Source organism: Dermacentor variabilis, chromosome 7 (genome assembly GCF_050947875.1).
Source record: "Dermacentor variabilis isolate Ectoservices chromosome 7, ASM5094787v1, whole genome shotgun sequence".
Lineage (NCBI taxonomy): Eukaryota > Metazoa > Arthropoda > Arachnida > Ixodida > Ixodidae > Dermacentor > Dermacentor variabilis.
The window spans coordinates 176,431,016-176,449,553 of NC_134574.1; the positions used below are offsets into that span (position 1 = coordinate 176,431,016).

Here is an 18,538-nt window from a genome sequence, read left to right on the forward strand (position 1 = left end):
ATAATGATCTAAAGGTAACACTGAAAGCCAAAGAACAAAGTGCAACAAAGCGCTTCCACTTAGAATAATGTTTCAGCATTTACAAACAAAACTGCATGTGTAGCTGTGCGTGCTGTTTAATATATAAGCATGCACTATTTCCCGAAATTTATGTATGCTTCATTTACTGTCAGTGACCTGCTTATACCCAATAATCTAGTTTATTTTTCACCTAAATATCCCACAGGCATTGTAAGTTAAGCTACCAGAATAACAATCAGCTAGTCTAAGGTAACCTAATTGAACAAAATCATGGTAAAATTTGTGACGAAATGTCAGAAGAAAAGTATTTATTATTTCATTGAAGAGAAATGGTTACATAATAATGTTTGCACATTTTAAAAGTAAAAGGGAAGATAAGGAGTAAAACCACACCAATACAAAGACATAAGCACTGAATAATGGCACAGGCTTGTTCAAGTAAATTTTAAACAGAAAAGGTTTTTTAAATAACCTCACTACGAACTATCACACGTTTTCATTCGAAAGGCACTGCATCTTATCATAAAGTATGGAAATAAGCGGCCACATAAGAAAGAACAAGTCTGAGTATGTCTATGTGAACAAAGGGATAGAAAGTTGGGCGAGTTGGTACGGTAACATGATCTTGGATTGTAGCGCAAAGTGACGCGGACACAGACTAGAATCAGTCGGGACGAGCGCTAACTCTTAGCTAAATTTTTATTGAAACGAAGAACATATATGTATGGGTGATTGCAAAAAACCGCAGCAAAAGAACATGACAAGGTATGAAGACATCAGTTAAACATATCAGAAAGTGGGGAGGTAAAAAAAGGAAACTACTTCAGATTAACACACGTGTTGTGAAGTTACTGAAATTCGCATTTTAACAGAGACAAAGATGCATGGTTAACGCAATCTCTCCTAATCTTTAATGTGGAATGCCTCGATTATTTCCTGCGTGGTTTGGCATTTGTGTCTTGAAACAAAGGTTTACAACTGCAATTAAAACAATGTGACGCTAGATTTGAAGCATTAGGGTTGTTAAGTGAATGTTCGCGCTCTTTTAGTCATATAAATACACATGCTGCTCTGTTCAATGTAACTCTTCCCGCACTTGAGAGGAATCTGATAAACTATACCAGTGTTACAAGGCACAAAAGGGGACACATGTCTAATGCCGCAATCTTTTTTCTGCCACCCTGTTCAGGTTTCCTATTTATCATAGGGCACATGATAGACAATTTGTGAGGGGCCGAGAAAACTGTATGGACGTAATATTTATTGGCTACATTCCGTAAACCATGGGATAATCTATGTACATAGGGCACCACAGCTAACCTTTCTTTTTGTTTTTCTTGTTTCTTAGCGGGGCTTTTTACCCATCTTAAAAGCATTTCTCAGGTTAGTGATAATAAATGCACAGGATAACTAGCCTTCTCGAGCCTATCTATTTGTTGTGAAAAACTGTTTCATATTGTGTGGACATGACTAGCTCACTCAGCTCTTGAGTCTGTCATTACTAAATCATGTCCACACAATATGAAACAAAGTTTTTCGCAACAAATACATAGGCTCGAGAAGGCTAGTTATTCTGTACATTTATTATCACTAACCTGCGAAAAGCTTTTAAAATGGGTAAAGAGCCCCGCTAAGAAACAGGGAAAACAGAAAAAAAAAAGATTTGCTTTGGTGCGCTATGTACATAGATTATTCCATGGTTTACGGAACTTGGCCAATAGATATGACGTCGATGCAGTTTTCTTTGCCCCCCACAAGTTGTCTATCATGTGCCCTATGATAAATAGGAAACTTGAACAGGGTGGAAAAAAAGAAAACATTGCGGCGTTAGACATGTGTCCCCTTTTGTGCCTTGTAACACTGGTATAGTTTATCAGATTCCTCTCAAGTGCGGGAAGACTTACATTGGACAGAGCGTCAGGTGCATTAATATTAGACTAAAAGAACACAAAAATTCACTTAACAACGCTAATGCTTCTCATCTAGCGCCACATTGTTTCAATTGCGATTGTAAATCTTTGTTTGAAGACACAAAAATTATTTGAAGACAAATGTCAAACCACACGGGAAATAATCGAGGCATTTCATTTTAAAAGATTAGTCCGTTAGCCACGCGTCTTTGCCTCTGTTAGAATGCGAATTTCAGTATCTTCAAAACACGCATGTTAATTTGTAGTGTCTTTTTGTTGTTTCCTTTTTTGACTTCCCTACTTCCTAATATATTTAACTGATGTCCTCATACCTTGTCATGTTCTTATGCTGCGGTTTTTTGCGATCACCTATATATATATATATATATATATATATATATATATATATATATATATATATATATGTGTGTGTGTATTTGTATGTGTGTGTGTATGTGTATGTGTATGTGTATGTGTATTTGTATGTGTGTGTGTGCGTGTGTGTGTGTGCGTGTGTGTGTGCGCGTGTGTGTGTGCGTGTGCGTGTGCGTGTGCGCGTGTGCGTGTGCGCGTGCGTGCGTGCGCGTGCGTGCGTGCGTGCGTGCGTGCGTGCGTGCGTGCGTGCGTTTCAATAAAAATTTAGTTGAGTTAACGCACGTCCTGTCTGCTTCTAGTCTGTGTCCGTGTCACTTCGCGCTACAATCCAAGAACATATGTGAACAAAACATGGCTAGTAATAACTAGTGAGCACTGCACAAAAGTTGAACATGAAAACTACTAATAGTGACACGTGTACTTGTCTTTATCGGGCGACATGTTTTGCCGCCGAAGAAATGTTATCGCACAGCGCGGGACGCGCCTGCATGTATCCGAAGTTTCTGGAAAGTTATCGATGCTTCTATCCGCTATCTGTTGTCGCCGAATCTTGTGTTATCTTATTTCATCGCTTGACACGAATGGTGTAGAGCTTTGTAGAAGGCATGCGGGTCCCAACGATTAGTCTGGAACATTCGATGACTGCTGTATAAAAGCCGACGCGCTTGACCCGCTGATCAGATTTTCGACGATCGCCGAGCGTGTTCGCCGCTATCGTTGTGCTATAAGTGTAGCCTGTTTTGTGGGCACAGGTTCGCCTAATAAAAGTTAGTTTTGTCGTTCACAGTATTGCTACTGAATAAAGGGAAAATCACATCCACCCGATCGTAGTAATTGCTACAAAGGAAACCCATACGGGTTCCTCGAAAGAAAAGCCTCATAGTTGAAGAAAAATTCGTCCTGGTCCGGGACTCGAACCCGGGACCACCGCCTTTCCGGGGCAGCCGCTCTACCATCTGAGCTAACCAGGCGGCTAGCAGATGGCAGGGCGAAGTCGAATTTGTCGAGAACACGAAGCAAAGGCAAGTGTTTGACGTAGTTGTTCTGCGGAAACCCGCAAGGTGGAGAGAAATAATGAATAAAGGGAAATTCAGACATCCACCCGATCGTAGTAATTGCTACAAAGGAAACCCATACGGGTTCCTCGAAAGAAAAGCCTCAGTTGAAGAAAAATTCGTCCTGGTCCGGGACTCGAACGCGGGACCACCGCCTTTCCGGGGCAGCCGCTCTACCATCTGAGCTAACCAGGCGGCTAGCAGATGGCAGGGCGAAGTCGAATTTGTCGACAACACGAAGCAAAGGCAAGTGTTTGACGTAGTAGTTCTGCGGAAACCCGCAAGGTGGAGAGAATAACACAGTATTGCTACTGTGTTATTCAACGTCACCACCACGTGACATCTGGTGGAGATTTCTGGTGGTGGTGGAGTTGAGTTTCTGGAAAGTTATCGATGTTGCTATCCGCTGTCTGTTGTCGCCGAACCTTGTGTTATCTGATTTCATCGCTTGACACGAATGGTGTAGAACTTTGTAGAAGGCATGCGGGTCCCAACGATTAGTCTGGAACATTCGATGACTGCGGTATAAAAGCCGACGCGCTTGACCCGTTGATCAGATTTTCGACGATCGCCGAGCGTGTTCGCCGCTATCGTTGTGCTATAAGTGTAGCCTGTTTTGTGGGCACAGGTTCGCCCAATAAAAGTTAGTTTTGTCGTTCACAGTATTGCTACTGTGTTATTCAACGTCACCACCACGTGACAATAGTAAAGACATACTTCGATCAGCTGAACTGCAAGATATTGCAAATATCACAAATACAGCATAAGAACTGGGCAGGACAGAGCACTGACTGTTAGTTGCAATAGCACACCAAATCTAGACAAAAAATCTAAACTAAACTGCCGGAAATTGTCATGTCTCTCCAAGAGACCACTGAGGAACAAAAGGTTTACTTTTTATAATTCCATCTCATAGATTACTGATCTAATTAAACTTGTGTGCAGTTGTGAACGCAGTTGCTTATAGGGCTCAAACAATATGTTTTGGCTGCACAGGTGCCGTCTATCGAACACTTAGTTCAATATAGCTTGCATCTCGGAGTGTGCAGCCAGACTGATGGCACAGCATCCTTTTTCCACCTTGCCAGTTGATAAAGCCTCAGCAGCTGCAATCACCTGCGACTGCTCGTAAAGGTGCCATAAGGTCAGGCAGCAAACAGATGCCACATAGCAAAACATTCAGAGTACATTGTGTGAGGAGGTGTGTAATTTGTGCTTTAGTTCGGCAGCATTGCCACAGTCACAAATATTCATTGCGGCTCCTAAATTTCAACCATATCAACAAAATAAATTAGCACACTTCCTTCGGTGCGGTGGCAGATGCTCAGCTGCAGGCTTTCTGGAACCATGCATTATCTTCATACAGTGCCGGTACAGCCCTAGCACATCTTTCAAGCACTCTAGACAAGTACATCGATTACATTGTACACAGAGCATCTGGTGTCCATTTACCTATAGAGGCAAGGTAGCCCCTAGAACACGTTTTGTGACAGGCATGCTGGACACTTTGTCCTCTGAAATGCAAGTGCCATTTGGTACTTCAGTGCCTGTAGTGTCCTTTACATCTAAATGAATATTGAATACATAGTAATAACATGAAGACGATAAACAAAACCATCAGCCATCAACTGTGTGGAAAATCTGGGCGCAAGCTATTCTCTTATCAAATATTCCTATAGGCATTGGACCAATGTGCTCCCAAGATGTACGAGTAATTAGTCATTGCAGAGCTGTAAGGACATGACAATCATAGGATGATTATGTTCTCGAGGCTTTTTCCCTACTTTCCATATTTTGAAACGTGTATACTGTAGTCATGAAAACAAAAATTCTACAACTGGCGTGTGGTCAGTTTTGCGTCTTATTTCCTAGCAGCTCATTGAAACGAACCACGATGACAAATTCAAATGCTGTGACCTCATCAGACATTCAAATTTCTTAAACTCTAACGAAACGAGATAGGCGTTAGGGTGAGCATCACTTAAATACATTACACTGGTTTAAAGTTATTGCACCGCTTCGTGCCAGGTAAAAGTGTTAGAAACATCAAAATGTTCGGATTCTACGGCCAACCGTGAAAAGTAAATAATAACATTAAGCTTTCTAAATGTGTTCAGAAGCTTTACAACTGGAAGTCTTGGTGATGGACACGCTGATAGATAAGCAGCCATTCCACTGAGACTAGAATGTTGGTTTCGCATGGAAGTCTGCGAGACACTGAAGAGTAGTTCTTGGTCCACATGAAGGAGGTTGCTTGCATATACGTCTGGGCCACCATACTGAATGCATGGTGTTACCGGAACTTTTTCTCCCTGCGTTGTGGTAAAGAAAGCATGGTTAAATTTAGACAATATTTAATATGCAAGAAAAGAGGTGAGGCGTGCAGACAGGACACAAGAGTAGACAAGTGGACAACACGAACGCGAAAAATACGAAATATTTCATGAAATTCTTTTAATACATAAAATTTTTGTACTATGTGTCATTCATTACGAGGGTTCATAACGGCAATATATTTCGTATATAAGCAGATATAATAATCAGCTTGGTCAGTTTGTACAAGCTCGTTTGAGGCAAGAAATCGAGTTTCACAAAGGCAACCTCAACATTCTTGATTGAAAAAAGAACACCTCAGATGACCTGCATTCCTGTGAGTGGGAATTGCAGTTCAAGAAAAACAAATTAAAACTGGCGCACCAATACTGAAAAAAGAATATGCACCTGCTACTGCAAAAAGCTAAAAAAAGAACGGAGAACATTAAAAAGCAAATACAGTTGTCACATTATATTGATCAAGTACAGAAGAAATGCAAATAAATCAGTGATACTGTGTGTGTTGGTTTTGAATGCAAAAAACGCAAAACGAACTTGCAGCCACGCCACTTTGAATTTCCCGCGTTTGCTACACCTCACAAGTTTCGCATCGTCCTGTACTCGGGAATAGTAATCGCTTAAAATTAAGATGAACGAGTGTCGGCATAAATTAACAGGATACTTAACCGGGCAATATTTGCGCATAAACCAACTCTCGTAGCGAAGCTACTGTCAAATACCCGATGACGCATCTGCGGGCGTTTGGGCGAACTATTCAAAAAGGAATGAGAGTTTCACTTGTCTCGCGCGTACTCAGCTAAGATAGAATTTGAGTTTTCTGCTAAACTATACTGTATATTTACGCTCCGAATAAAACGCTGGAAATTTTGTTACGTCACATTGCATACGTATGAAAGTGAGAAAATTGCTTTTATTGTATTCTGCCCAGGCGGAACGTAGCTGCTACCGCTCTCACGCAGCAAAAGCATGATAGTAGTACTCGCGGCGAGGATAACAAACACATACAGCGCCAACGCTACGCCTCTTGGAGTTAGAACTAAGCACGATCAAGACAGTTTTCTAGCCTTCATAACGCCATGAACACGGCCAAACATCGAGCGAAACAACTGTCTGCTCTCGAAAATTATTACCGCTTCCATTTAAATACCTATCGCTGCCACAAGCAAAAGTCAATGGGCTAGCTGTCCACAAGCCGCAGGTTAGACTGACAGCAACATATTACGGTAACGCAAAACAATTTCCACGCTGACTTAGCAGCCGCAGTATGCGCTAAGTGCCGCAGTTGTCGTTTGCCGCTCGAAATTCACACCATGATGACGGGCACTGCATCTTTCACATGAAATATTGCACGCTTTGCTCCGGAGCTCAATAGGAGGGCAAAACGCATTTGCACGTATCTGAAATCCGCACGCCGGAAACCCGTCGACGCTTCCGAACCCCATACGGCTGCTTCACTTGGACGGGAGCCACTTCTATCAAACATTTCACATGCGACATGTCTCACACCGATTATGCGATCAGAAAGTGACTCCGGCCGCATTGCAACGCCGCCCAGCCGTACATCCACCGATGAGCTGCGTGCGCGGACTTGCAGAGAACAAAACCATACAAAACGTTACGCGCGAGGAGATGGCGGCTCTTGTTGCGGAGACAAAGCAGCGGTGTAGCCTTTCTCTATGGTGTAGCCATAGAATAAAGAACCAACTATACCTTTCGCAGTGGTTTGAAAATAAGCAGCGGCAGCGCATGGAACTTAGGTGGACGCCAGATGACGTTGCTCAATACGGAAGCGGAAGTACACTTTTTTTTTTAGAACAAAATCCAATATGGCCGCTTTTCGCCGGTCGCGTACGCTGGTAACGCTGGTACGCGCCGTGCTTGTCCTGCCGGCTATGCGGCATGTCTCAATGCCTTCGCTGCCGCGTAGCTGGTGCGTTCTAATTGCCAAGAGCCTCTACTGACGCCCATACAAACAGGCCACAAGTGAGTCAAGAGAACGTGCGACTTTATTGACAGAAGACAAGCAGTGTACATTCTCGTGCAATAGCAGAAATAAAATTTGCATGTCGAGATACTCTGGAATCATTGACGCGAGCTCGTAAATGGCTCACCGTCGTCGTCGCACGTGGTGGTCAGGTTAATGAGCGATAACCAGCAGCGGAAACAGATTGGACAGTGTACCACCTTTTTGCAGCGACAGTCGCCGTTAAAAATGCCCAAATTGCATTGCGAAGCAATCGGGTGACGCAGGTATCTGCTGCCGCAGCCTACACAGCGACATGGACTACCCATCATTTTAGCATTGACTCCTTTCCAACCTGCATGTTTTTTTTTCTTTCGGAGGCCGCTAATGTGTGGCTCACACTTGTTGTCCCACATTGTCTCAATATGGACAAGTCGATTTCGTGGGCATCACCTTCATCAGCCACTTTTGCGGGCCTTTCCACCCAATTCATGCACGTCCCGACCATGTAAGCACGTATTCTGGTCTCCGTTCGTGCTTAATCGCAGCCGAGAAAGGCCAGAGGCACAATTTGCCCACGGCTGCAGCAGGAAAGGGTGAACGGGCAGCACAAATCACGGTCTGTGTAAATTGGGAGTCTATGTCGCTGTGCAGACTGCAGGAGCAAATGCTTACTTCAAGAGACTGCTTCCCAGTGCAACCGACCAGGTCGCAATATTCGAAAAAAGATAACACTGCAACCGCAACCAAGTGACATAACAGCAAAATTAAACAGCAATCACTCACCGCATGAGGTTCAAACAATACATTATACATTGGCTACGAACCATCTTACAGGCATAATGCTTGCCTTTGTCGCATGGGGTGGTCTGGTAACGTGCGACAACCAGCGGTGCAAACAGATTGGACAAAGCCTCGCACCTATTTGAACCAACAGTTGCCGTTGAAGATGAGCAACTTCCATTGCGAAGCAATCACGTGACGGAGGCATCTGCTGCCGCAACCAACACAGCGACATGGACTACCCGGCATTTTAGCGTTAACTGCTTTCCAACCTGCACGTTTATTTTCTTTCGAGGTCCGCTAATGTGTGGCTCACACTTTGTGTCCCACTTTGTCTCAATGTGGACAAGTCGCTTTTGTGGGCATCACCTTCGCCAGCCATTTTTGCGGGCCTTTCCAGCCATACGGCTATCAACTTCATACACTTCGAACCATGTAAGCACATATGCTGCTCTGTTTTGAGCAAATCATGGCCGAGGTAGGCCACAAGCACAATTTGCCCATGGCTGCAGCAGGCAAGAACGAACGGGGAGCACCAGTTACGGTGTGTGTATACTGGGAGTCTATGTCGCTGTGCGGACTGCAGGAGCAAATGCTTACCTCGAGGGACTGCTTACCATTGCAACTGACCAGGCACCCACATCTGAGAAACGTAACACAGTTACCACAACCAAGTGGGGCAGCAAAACCAGATTCTGCAATCAATCACTTCAGCGTAGCTTGCGCAAAGACCCAGGCTATCGAGGAAGAAGAGCAATCATCAACGAGACTAGGAATATGGAAAATGAGAAAGCTTCCATTGAAGCGAGAAGCCACTCTGCTCTGCAGGCATTGAAGGCTAAAAACATAAAGCAAAGTAAAATGGTGCATAGCACATGGTGCATAGGTTAATGCAAGACACATGCCGATGCTGCATCAGCTATTTCAGGAGAGGAATTGTGCATGACAACATACACTAGAAGATACTGCTACAGATATGTTAGGCTACTAGACAGTGACTGGTATTAAGTATCAGTGAAGAATCGGTTGACCTTTATGTTTCGATGAGGATGAATGATCTCTAACAAAAATGGGCAATGAGAAAGCTTGCATTTATAGAAGCAAAATGACACTTGGCACAAACGGAATTGACATGGCTAGGAAGCTGATTAAGGGCAAACTGACGGAACTCGATCTTTTGGCCAGCGTCGTCCGTGCTTGGTCAGATGTTGCAGGTGCATCTGAAGACGAAGAATTTCTAGAAAGTCCTTTGAGTTACCTGGATGACTCAGCCAAATGTCCGTGCTGGTGGAATGGTGGCTGAAGCTCTTTTCAGTCTTAACACAGTCCTCTGCAGACTTGATATCTCATCCATATTCTTCTGCATGCGCTTCTTTGTTCGTGGTGTGAAATCCTTGCAAATTCGGCTCCAGCCCCTTCTTGTTGGTGCAGATAGGAGCCCCTGTGATGACCAAGATGTGCTTGGCATAGACTGTTGGGGCAGAACGGTGACACATGAGATACAGCACAGATTAGCCAAACTCATGTGTGTTTTCTTTTATGTTTGAAGCAATTATACTGAACCATAAATATGAACAAACATTCATATCTGCTGCAAACAGCAAGCCACTACAGCATATATCAAACATTTATTTCTTTACCATGTGTTGTTTACCTTGTAGTAGAAGCCAACGTCCACACAGCGACCTTGTAGCAGGCAGCAGCTTCTGTTTAGTGCGTGGAGTGTGTTGCTTTATACTGGTGCCGTCCTCGTTACTGCATGTCTGTAATAGAAATTTTGACTGAATCAGAAATTGAAAAAGCAAAATTTTGCAATATGAAATGCAAAAAGGTGTGACATATATGTTGTAATGATTTGCGACTACAGAACACATGCAAATGTACACTGTCTGTTCTAGGATGCTTAAGCAGCATGTTAAATAAATATTACTATTGTCCATAAAATTGATGTCTGCCTAACTACAATGCATGTCAACAGCTTAAGTATTATTAAGACCACAAATGAGAACATTTGTGCGTTCATTTATACACTAGAAGAGGTCACACGAAATATGGGTGAATTATCATGCTTGCAACTGTTTAATACATTAAATTCTGTACTTTCACTTGATTTTACCAAAGGATTCTTCAGTTTTGTGGACGAAAGAAGTTGCCGGCGGACTCGAAAAAAGAAACAGTTTATGTATATTGATAAGGCTACTCAGTCACCTACGACCACGGTTACAATAAGATGAAAAATGAGACGCGCGTTCCGATATCGCTCTTTCTTTCCTGCTTGTGTGTGTATAACGACAGCCTCGAAAGTAAAGGTTTATTTAGGAAACAGCAACTGGAGATCCTGACTGCCCATATGTAATGCAGGATCTAGTTCATTAACTTGTGCCCGCCTGGAAGGTAATGAGACGGATGTTATATAACGATTCAAGCAGCAGTGTTAAAGGACTCACCGTTATTGCCGTTGTCAGCCGCAGCAAAATCCAGGTCCCGTTTCGATGCAGACGGGTTCCGAATAGCTCACGACCGAAACCCAACTTCCGGGCTTACACGTCCGCTTGCAAACACGCAAATTCACCCCAAGTTAAATAACGCGAGACATCGAAGCGCAAGAAACTTGTTTTAGAAACAAAGAAGCAACCAGACGAACGAATGAATCCGTGCCGCCGTGCACTCGAAAATACCGGTAAAGATTTTAATTCCCGGCCAGAGGTCACGTGAAAGATCGATGATGCTGAACGCTGTTTGCGTTTATAATGACGAAGAAACAATAAACTTACTAAAAAAGAATACAATATCTAATTAGCAATCATAATTTTGCCCTGTTTCTTATTAACAAAATGCTTCGGTAATTGTAAGAGAAAGTTTGTAAGATAAGATTGCCCTTATGACGACGCCTCCACCGGGAAATGTTGGAACTAACGTAAGCATTCCGAACTGATGCTACTACACTGGCTTTGTTAGCAGCGGCGCGCGGTCGATTTTTTCGCCCTCTGTGGCCTTTTGTTGAACTTGAGAGTGTGCTACCCCTGGTGTAAAGCCCCTCGATACACGTTTCCGCCGACCAGGTTAAGTACCGCCAACCTGCCCACCTCCTCCACGTTCCTCTCCCACTCACCCCCTTAGCTTCCGGCGTCAAGCGGAACTTACGTAGCTGCAGCTTCCTGTTCCGAGTGGAAGTGACGCTTTGTTTTTTAGCGTTGCTTACTTTCGCGCCGCTGGAGAGGCTTTAATTGCACGAGCTGCGGTTGAAACTGAATGCGATTCCATCCAAGAACCACCGCCTACTGTAACCAGCGATCTGCTCGTGTTCGCTGCTTCGCGTCAACCTGCGACGGGTTGTGGCACGAGCGACAACGTACAGTGGAATGTAGTGCCTGGGCGCTTGGAGACCACTGCCGTTTTTCGTGCATTTGGACGACGGCGACCGCGAACTATACTTCAGCGGAATACAACAGCTTGTCCCCTTTGCATTTTTCTTATGGTGACTGCCACAGCTCTGCTAAGCACGCGCGGGCGTCTCACCATCGTCCACAGCCATCGCCTAACAGAAGTCAAAGCGGAAATTCCCGAAACGCAACTCCAGGAAGCGGAAACGCCGGAACCGGAAATGCCGGAACCGGATTTGGTGTGAGGGGAAAATGCGGCGCACAACAAAGGTTGTCGATACTTAAGAGGAAGCTTTAGCTCGAGTGATCCTATCTAAATACATGTAAAAGGAGAATTCGTTTTTCTCGGCAACCACTGCACCAAATTTGACGAGGTTTGTTGCATTTAAAAGAAAGACCTGAAATCTAGTGACTGTTGGTTTAGAATTTTTGAGTTAGGTCGTCAATCTTTTAAGAATTGGCGAAAATCAAAAAGTTTCAAAGAGCGAAACTATCAAGTTTACAACTCTGTAACTCAACCACTAAGAATAATAATACAATTCTGTGAATCGCATCTAAAAGTACATCCATAGCGGACAAAATTGATATGTTACACATGAATATAAAAAAATTTAATCATAGGGAAATACAACTTTTGTGAAGCCGTTTTAACCAACGTAACAAATTCATGTAAGATGTAAGATGACATATTGAATTTGTCCGCTTTGAATGATCTAATGGATGCCGTTTACAGAACCGCGATATCAGTTCTTGATGCATAGCTATCAATTTGTAAACTTCGTGCTTCTATTTATTTCAAACAGTCAAATATTTGAAAATCGTTTTAAGAAAATTCAAGCCCTAAATCGAAATTCCGCTTGCAACACTCACTAGAATTTAACTTCATCTTTCAAATGCAACAAATTTCATCAAAATCGGTCCAGGGGTTATCTCATAAAAACGGTTTTGCGTTTTACATGTATTTGAATAGGCCGCGTCGGAGTTGGGTGCGAGCTAAAGCTTCCTCTAAGAAAGCGGCGGTGGCGCGTAGATGCAGGGGCTTTACCCTGGTGTAGCGGTGAACCAATGTTGCCAACTGTTGGTTCCGACGTTATGCCGGCGGTGGTGGCTTTAGTGGCGTGTGTTGCGGCTGTCTAATCTATTATTTCTTTTCCCCAAACAGGATGGTTAAGATCAGTTCTTTGTTTGCATTTTTCTACTTGTCCCTTGGCATTATTTTTTGTCTTTTTATGCGATTAAGTGGTAAATTATGGCCTCCTAGATTCGCGTGCGCCAGCTTTGCCTAAATATCTCGGAGGCCATGGGACAACGCGTAAGCATACGCCGTTCTTGTCGTTAACGTTTCATCATCGTTTCTTCAACTGAGAGGCGTAGTGTCCCTTTTCCCGGGGGTACGGAGGGGGCGACCAAGACGGCATCGCTCAGCAGGGGGGGGGGGGGGGGGGAGGGAGTAGGTTGATGGTGGTTGTTATCGCGAAATTCGCGAACCCCTCGATTTTTTTTGATAACGTAAGCATTTCTATACTTACCCAACAAAAAAAAGCCATCCGTCCGTCAGTCCGTACCGCACGATATCTTTCAAAATAGAACCCGCAGCAGTGAGTGAATTCACCTTCGTGCTAGCTTCAACGCGACAGAAGCGGCGAGAGCATAGCGTTCACGAAGCTTTCACCTCATGCCGCACTATGCGCTTTTCGCAGATCACTTTCTAGATAGGTGTACGCGCGTCTGTTTTGAAAGCGAAGTAAACGGTGAGTACACAGCGCGTGAAGTTTTCAGCAGTGGGCACACTGTCCGCATAGCAGTTCGCTATGAGCGATCCTTTAATTTTGAGCGATAACGGCTCAAAATTAAAGGAACGTCACTAGCGCACCCGGCCCCGCCACCTGCAGTACTTTGCTTGCGCCATTCGCACTCACAGTGGAGTTCCTCAAGTGGAATTCTCCAGCGCGGCCCCAGCAGCTGCCCGTGACCATCTAAGGCGGCCCCAGGCCCGGGCCTCCCAATCACCGGATTCCAAATAAAGTTATCTCGCTTGCTCGTCTTTCACAGTATTGCTGCCGTGTTCTTTACCGTAGCTACCACGTGACAATATAAACTCGTACTACAGTGTGTAGGCACTTGTATGTGTCGCATAGTGCCGGTCTTCTTGGCGACAGTGGTCGCATCTCGTGTGTAACGTGCTTATCTGTGTGATCTGTGAGAACAGCGTTTGACTCTCGTAAATGAAATATGCAGTCTGCCATGCGGGAGCCCCTAGTTCAGTAAACTATCTAACAACCTTCTTTTTCCTGCAACATTAAGAAAAACAGTAAACAGGTTATTTTGGTGAAATAAGCCATGCGCTCCAAGATTGCCATATACCGGCCCCGCGACCCCGAATGACCTCGAGGCGCGCGGTTGCAGGGCGGTACCTGGACGAGACATGCGCCCGGGACTCCGACTGCGACAGCCTGGTCAACAACTCCTACTGCAGCAATGACCACTGCGAGTGCAAGAACGGCTACATCCGCGAGGGTGTACTGCCCGACGAGCAGCAGTGCGAGATAGGTACGTGTGCGTGGGGCCTGGGTATCGCCTCCGATACTGTCGGCGAGTGCTGTCGCGCCGCCCGATCTCAGAGGCCATCGTCGGGGGATGATGTCTCCTGCGAATGATATTAGTAGGACATTTGGCGCTAGTGGAACAGCTAAAGTGACGGAGGTTCAGCCACCTTGTACACGATGTCAATTACATGATTTCGCCTAAACTTCAAGCGAATCCGTGGGTTGTTATGTAAACGTTCCTCAGGCTCGTTTCGTGTGTCGACTTCGTTGGACAGATATAATATTTTTAGCCTACAAATTCTGTGCCATCAAGTAGTTTTCAGAGCATTACAAATAAAATTAGCTGTCTAGAATACCCGAAACAACTATTCATATTCAGTGTTAGCATCAGCTAGATTTAGAAACACACGTAAGTGCAAGTATCGTCATTTATGCCCAACATGCTACACTCTAAGAACAGTTTACACCCTTTGGCTTGCACCTTCTGCCACACAAGAATAATCGTCATCTGCCTTGATGCGTTTCCTTTCTTTATCGCTGCAAGCCCGGACCTTTCCAGTGACGAACGGCACGCGCGTTATCAGAAGGGGCACTCCAAAGGGTGTAAGCTGTTCTATGCTGATAACGCGCGTGCCATTCGTTACTGGAAAGTTCTGGGCTCGCAGCGATAAAGAAAGGAAACGCATCAAGGCAGATGACGATTATTTTTGTGTGGCAGAAGGGGCAAGCCAAAGGGTGTAAACTGTTCTTAGAGTGTACGCAGTACGCATAGCTACACTCTTAAAACGGTTGCACCCTTTGGGGTGTGTATTTGTCCCACAACAATAATCGTCATCTGCCTTGCTGGCGTTTCCTTTCTTGAAAACTCGGCTCTGGCTACTTTCCTGTCGAGAATGCTGCGTCACACTGATAACGCGCATGCCGTTCGTGACTGGGAAGTACCGGGCTCGCAGCGTTAAAGAAAGGAAACGCGGGCAAGACAGATGGCGATTATTGTTGTGGGACAAGATACTCCCCAAAGGGTGTAAATTTTTCTAAGAGTGTACATGATTTCGGGCGGAAAGCACGTAACTGCTCTTTAAAGGGACACGTGAGAAAAATATTGAGTCGAGCTGGATCGATAGATTATTCATCTAGAAGGCTGTCATTTCCTGTGCGCCAATATCTGAATCTGTTGCATTGAAAATGACCTATCGAAAGTGCTGATTCTGTCCCTCAATCTGAATCGCCTGCGCCAGAACGGACGTGACCTTCGTCTATGCCACTCAGTTAATCTGTCAGTGCTGACGCCACATGACACGTATCATCGTCCACAACTAGCTGCATCACTCTGATTATCAATTTGTCATTTTATCGTTTACAAAAGCTCTGTTATCGCTACGAATGACGGTTACTTTCTCACAGAAGTGTAATCACTCAGTGTAGCTCGACTTGACATTGTGATAGCGTTCCTCTTGCAAACGTTCGAAAAGCCGACGTTCGATTGCGCCTCACGCGATTGGACAAGATTGGCCTAGGCCGCGATATCGGCGCAGCCTGGACAATCGCGCGAGGCGAAATCGAACGTCGACTCTCCGAACGTGCACAAGATAGCGGCCCAGGTTCGGTCATTATTAGACACAAGCGCGGTGCATCGTGAGCCAACGATCGCGTCTGCAAAGCATCAAACTGCTGCGCGGCGCGAATACAGCTGAAACTCGAACGGGCCCTTTTCTCTCTCTTCTTTCGGAGGCGTAAGCACCTCTTCGTCCGACGCATTCCTTATAAGTCGCCGATTACATGTCACGTGGCTTCGATAAATCGCCCGATGCACAACTTGCAAACGAGCTCATGGGCTCTATTCTGGACATTCCGCCATTTTCTTCGATGCGTGACGTAGACGCGACGCGAATAAAATGGTGCTGATGGCCCCATTTTGCTTTCGTAACGTGACGCCAACTTGACGGTTTGCCTAGTAAAACGAAACGAAGGCACTGAACGTAAGGCTATCGGTAAATTTTCCTCCGCAGTAAAAATAAAGCAAGTCCCTCAAAGCGCATTAATTATTCCGTCGAAAACGCTTCTCGCTTCCGTCGTCTGCTGCGTATAAGTCGCCGTCTGCTTCATTAGCTAGGACGCGTGTCCCCGGGAAACGAAATGAGTCATCGTATGTCGGCACCAACGCGCTTGTTTTCTTCCTTGAGACAACATACGCGACCTACCAGTGGTGATGCTGGCGCGTACAGTACTAGGCCACGTTATCTCCATCTCGCCAAACGTAAGTGACTCAGCCCGACTTGACTGGCTGAGAAATGTCGAATATCACCGATAGCGCTGCGCACACCAGAGATATCCGTTTGCGCGACGCAAGCGCCGGCGTTGCCATCTCTTGTTCACTTCACTGGTTGCTCGCACCGCAGGAGGAAACTCCAAGGCGCCGCCTTGCGTACATTCCTTTTTATAAATTAAAAAGATGCCGTCATCGTAACTTGATTGTGCGAAAGGCATCGATCTTGATTGCGAAATAGAAACGCAGCGCCGAAAAGTGAACAACGTTGCAGAAAGTTCGCATGTTCAACCAACGTTATTTCTTATAAACGCATTCTTTTAAAAAATGATGGCCCAAAACACAAATGCTAACACCACCCGAAAGCAATGCAAATACTATGAGCACGCGTTATGGACAAATAATTTTCACGGCGCAAAACGACGGGGAATATGTGGCGATACGCATTCCTGTCGGTCACCATTGCATATGGCTGCTGATCAGCATAATTCGGGCGGATCGTCGAACCACAAATTATGGCGGAAGATCTCTGCAGTGGCGGCCAAGCGTAACGTCACGCAACGTCAAACTGACGTTTACGAAACGGCCCTTCCTGTGACGCTCCACACAGCATAGTCCTTCAACCAATCAGCAAAATGGCATGGCGGCTATCTTGGATCGCCACCACATATCTGCGAAATTGCAGATGCATTCACTGGCTTCTGTACGCTACCGCTCACTTCCTTTTTGAAGCGCTAACATCTCAATGTAGCTACCAAGAGCCAAAAAAATTTATTAGTTGATCAAATTTGCAGCTCCACGTCACGTTTCGTCATCTTGATGAAAACAGAAAATTGGATCTTGCAAAACTTCCGTTTCCCGACACAAATTTCAAGGCACGTGAGCTCTCGACAGCCAATCAGAGAGTAAACATGGCGGATAACGGCGGCCGCTCAGCCGCCATGCGTGTCGAGAATAGCGCCCCACGACTGTGCCCGGCCCGACATTCGCGGTGCCGTCACGTGAAGCTGCAAAATAGATAAGTAACGTTTTCATGGCGTTTATCCGAGATGATAAGAACTGTTTAAAGGAGGCACGCTGTCGAACAGACTCGCCTGAGGTTCAAAAGGGACGTACAACATATAACGGCGTTTCGAGACCGCTACGGGTCGCTTGTTCACAGCGAATATGAGCGCAAGAGGGGGCGAAGTGCTAGGTGGCGCAGAGTGCGCGTGCCTATCTCGTTACCTCACGTCCGGTTAATCGCGTTTCCAGTCGTTTGAATTTCTAAGTGTAGCCTTGAAGATAGGCGCTTCTCTGTCGTGATTATGCTCGCAGCATGCAAATCGATGATGTGGTTAGTCATGTGACGATCCGCCAAGAAGACACGAGTAAGACACCTTCGTTGCTAAAACGTCGTGTTGTCTGCTAATGTGCGGCTTAATTATTTTTATGAGATAATCTCTAACGGGTCATGTAAACGCATTCAGAAAGCTGGTCTAGATGCAAGATTAGGGAAGACAAATGATCTCTTTACCAGGACTATTGATATATGATTTCTAAACGCTTTTAAGGCGTTATCAGAAAGCTTTTCTAGAGGTAATCTCGAAAGGTTTAAGGTAATCTGAAACTCAATTACGTGGCCTTCAGATAAGTCGAAGCGTCAGCGTTTAGTGCAACTGAGCTCCTGGTGCCGTGCCAAGCACGCTGTTGCCTATGGAGGCCCATCATCCAACGAGTCTCGTGATAATAAACGTGTCCGTGAAAGGAAATCCACGTTGCAGCCGTTGGTATGCATCCTGACAACCAAATGGAAAAGGCATCTCACTACAAAAGAAAAAATATGCGCCTCTTGACAGGCGGCCAGACCAGAGTTTGTGCCGAGAGCGCACGTAATGAGAGCAATAACTTATTTAAGAAGTA

The 18,538-nt window shown here is 45.1% G+C and overlaps 1 protein-coding gene across 4 annotated transcripts in view; it reads left to right on the forward strand.

The window, feature by feature from the left end:
• The window catches only part of LOC142588529 (uncharacterized), a 506,469-nt gene that overhangs the window by 392,490 nt on the left and 95,441 nt on the right, over positions 1-18,538 (forward strand). For 3 of the 4 annotated variants that reach the window (XM_075700367.1, XM_075700366.1, XM_075700369.1), the window contains one exon: positions 14,231-14,374. The exons of the other annotated variant lie outside the window; for it this stretch is intronic. In XM_075700367.1, the coding sequence (XP_075556482.1) occupies positions 14,231-14,374 (144 nt within the window). The remainder of the gene's footprint in view (positions 1-14,230; positions 14,375-18,538) is intronic. 4 annotated transcript variants of the gene reach the window in all.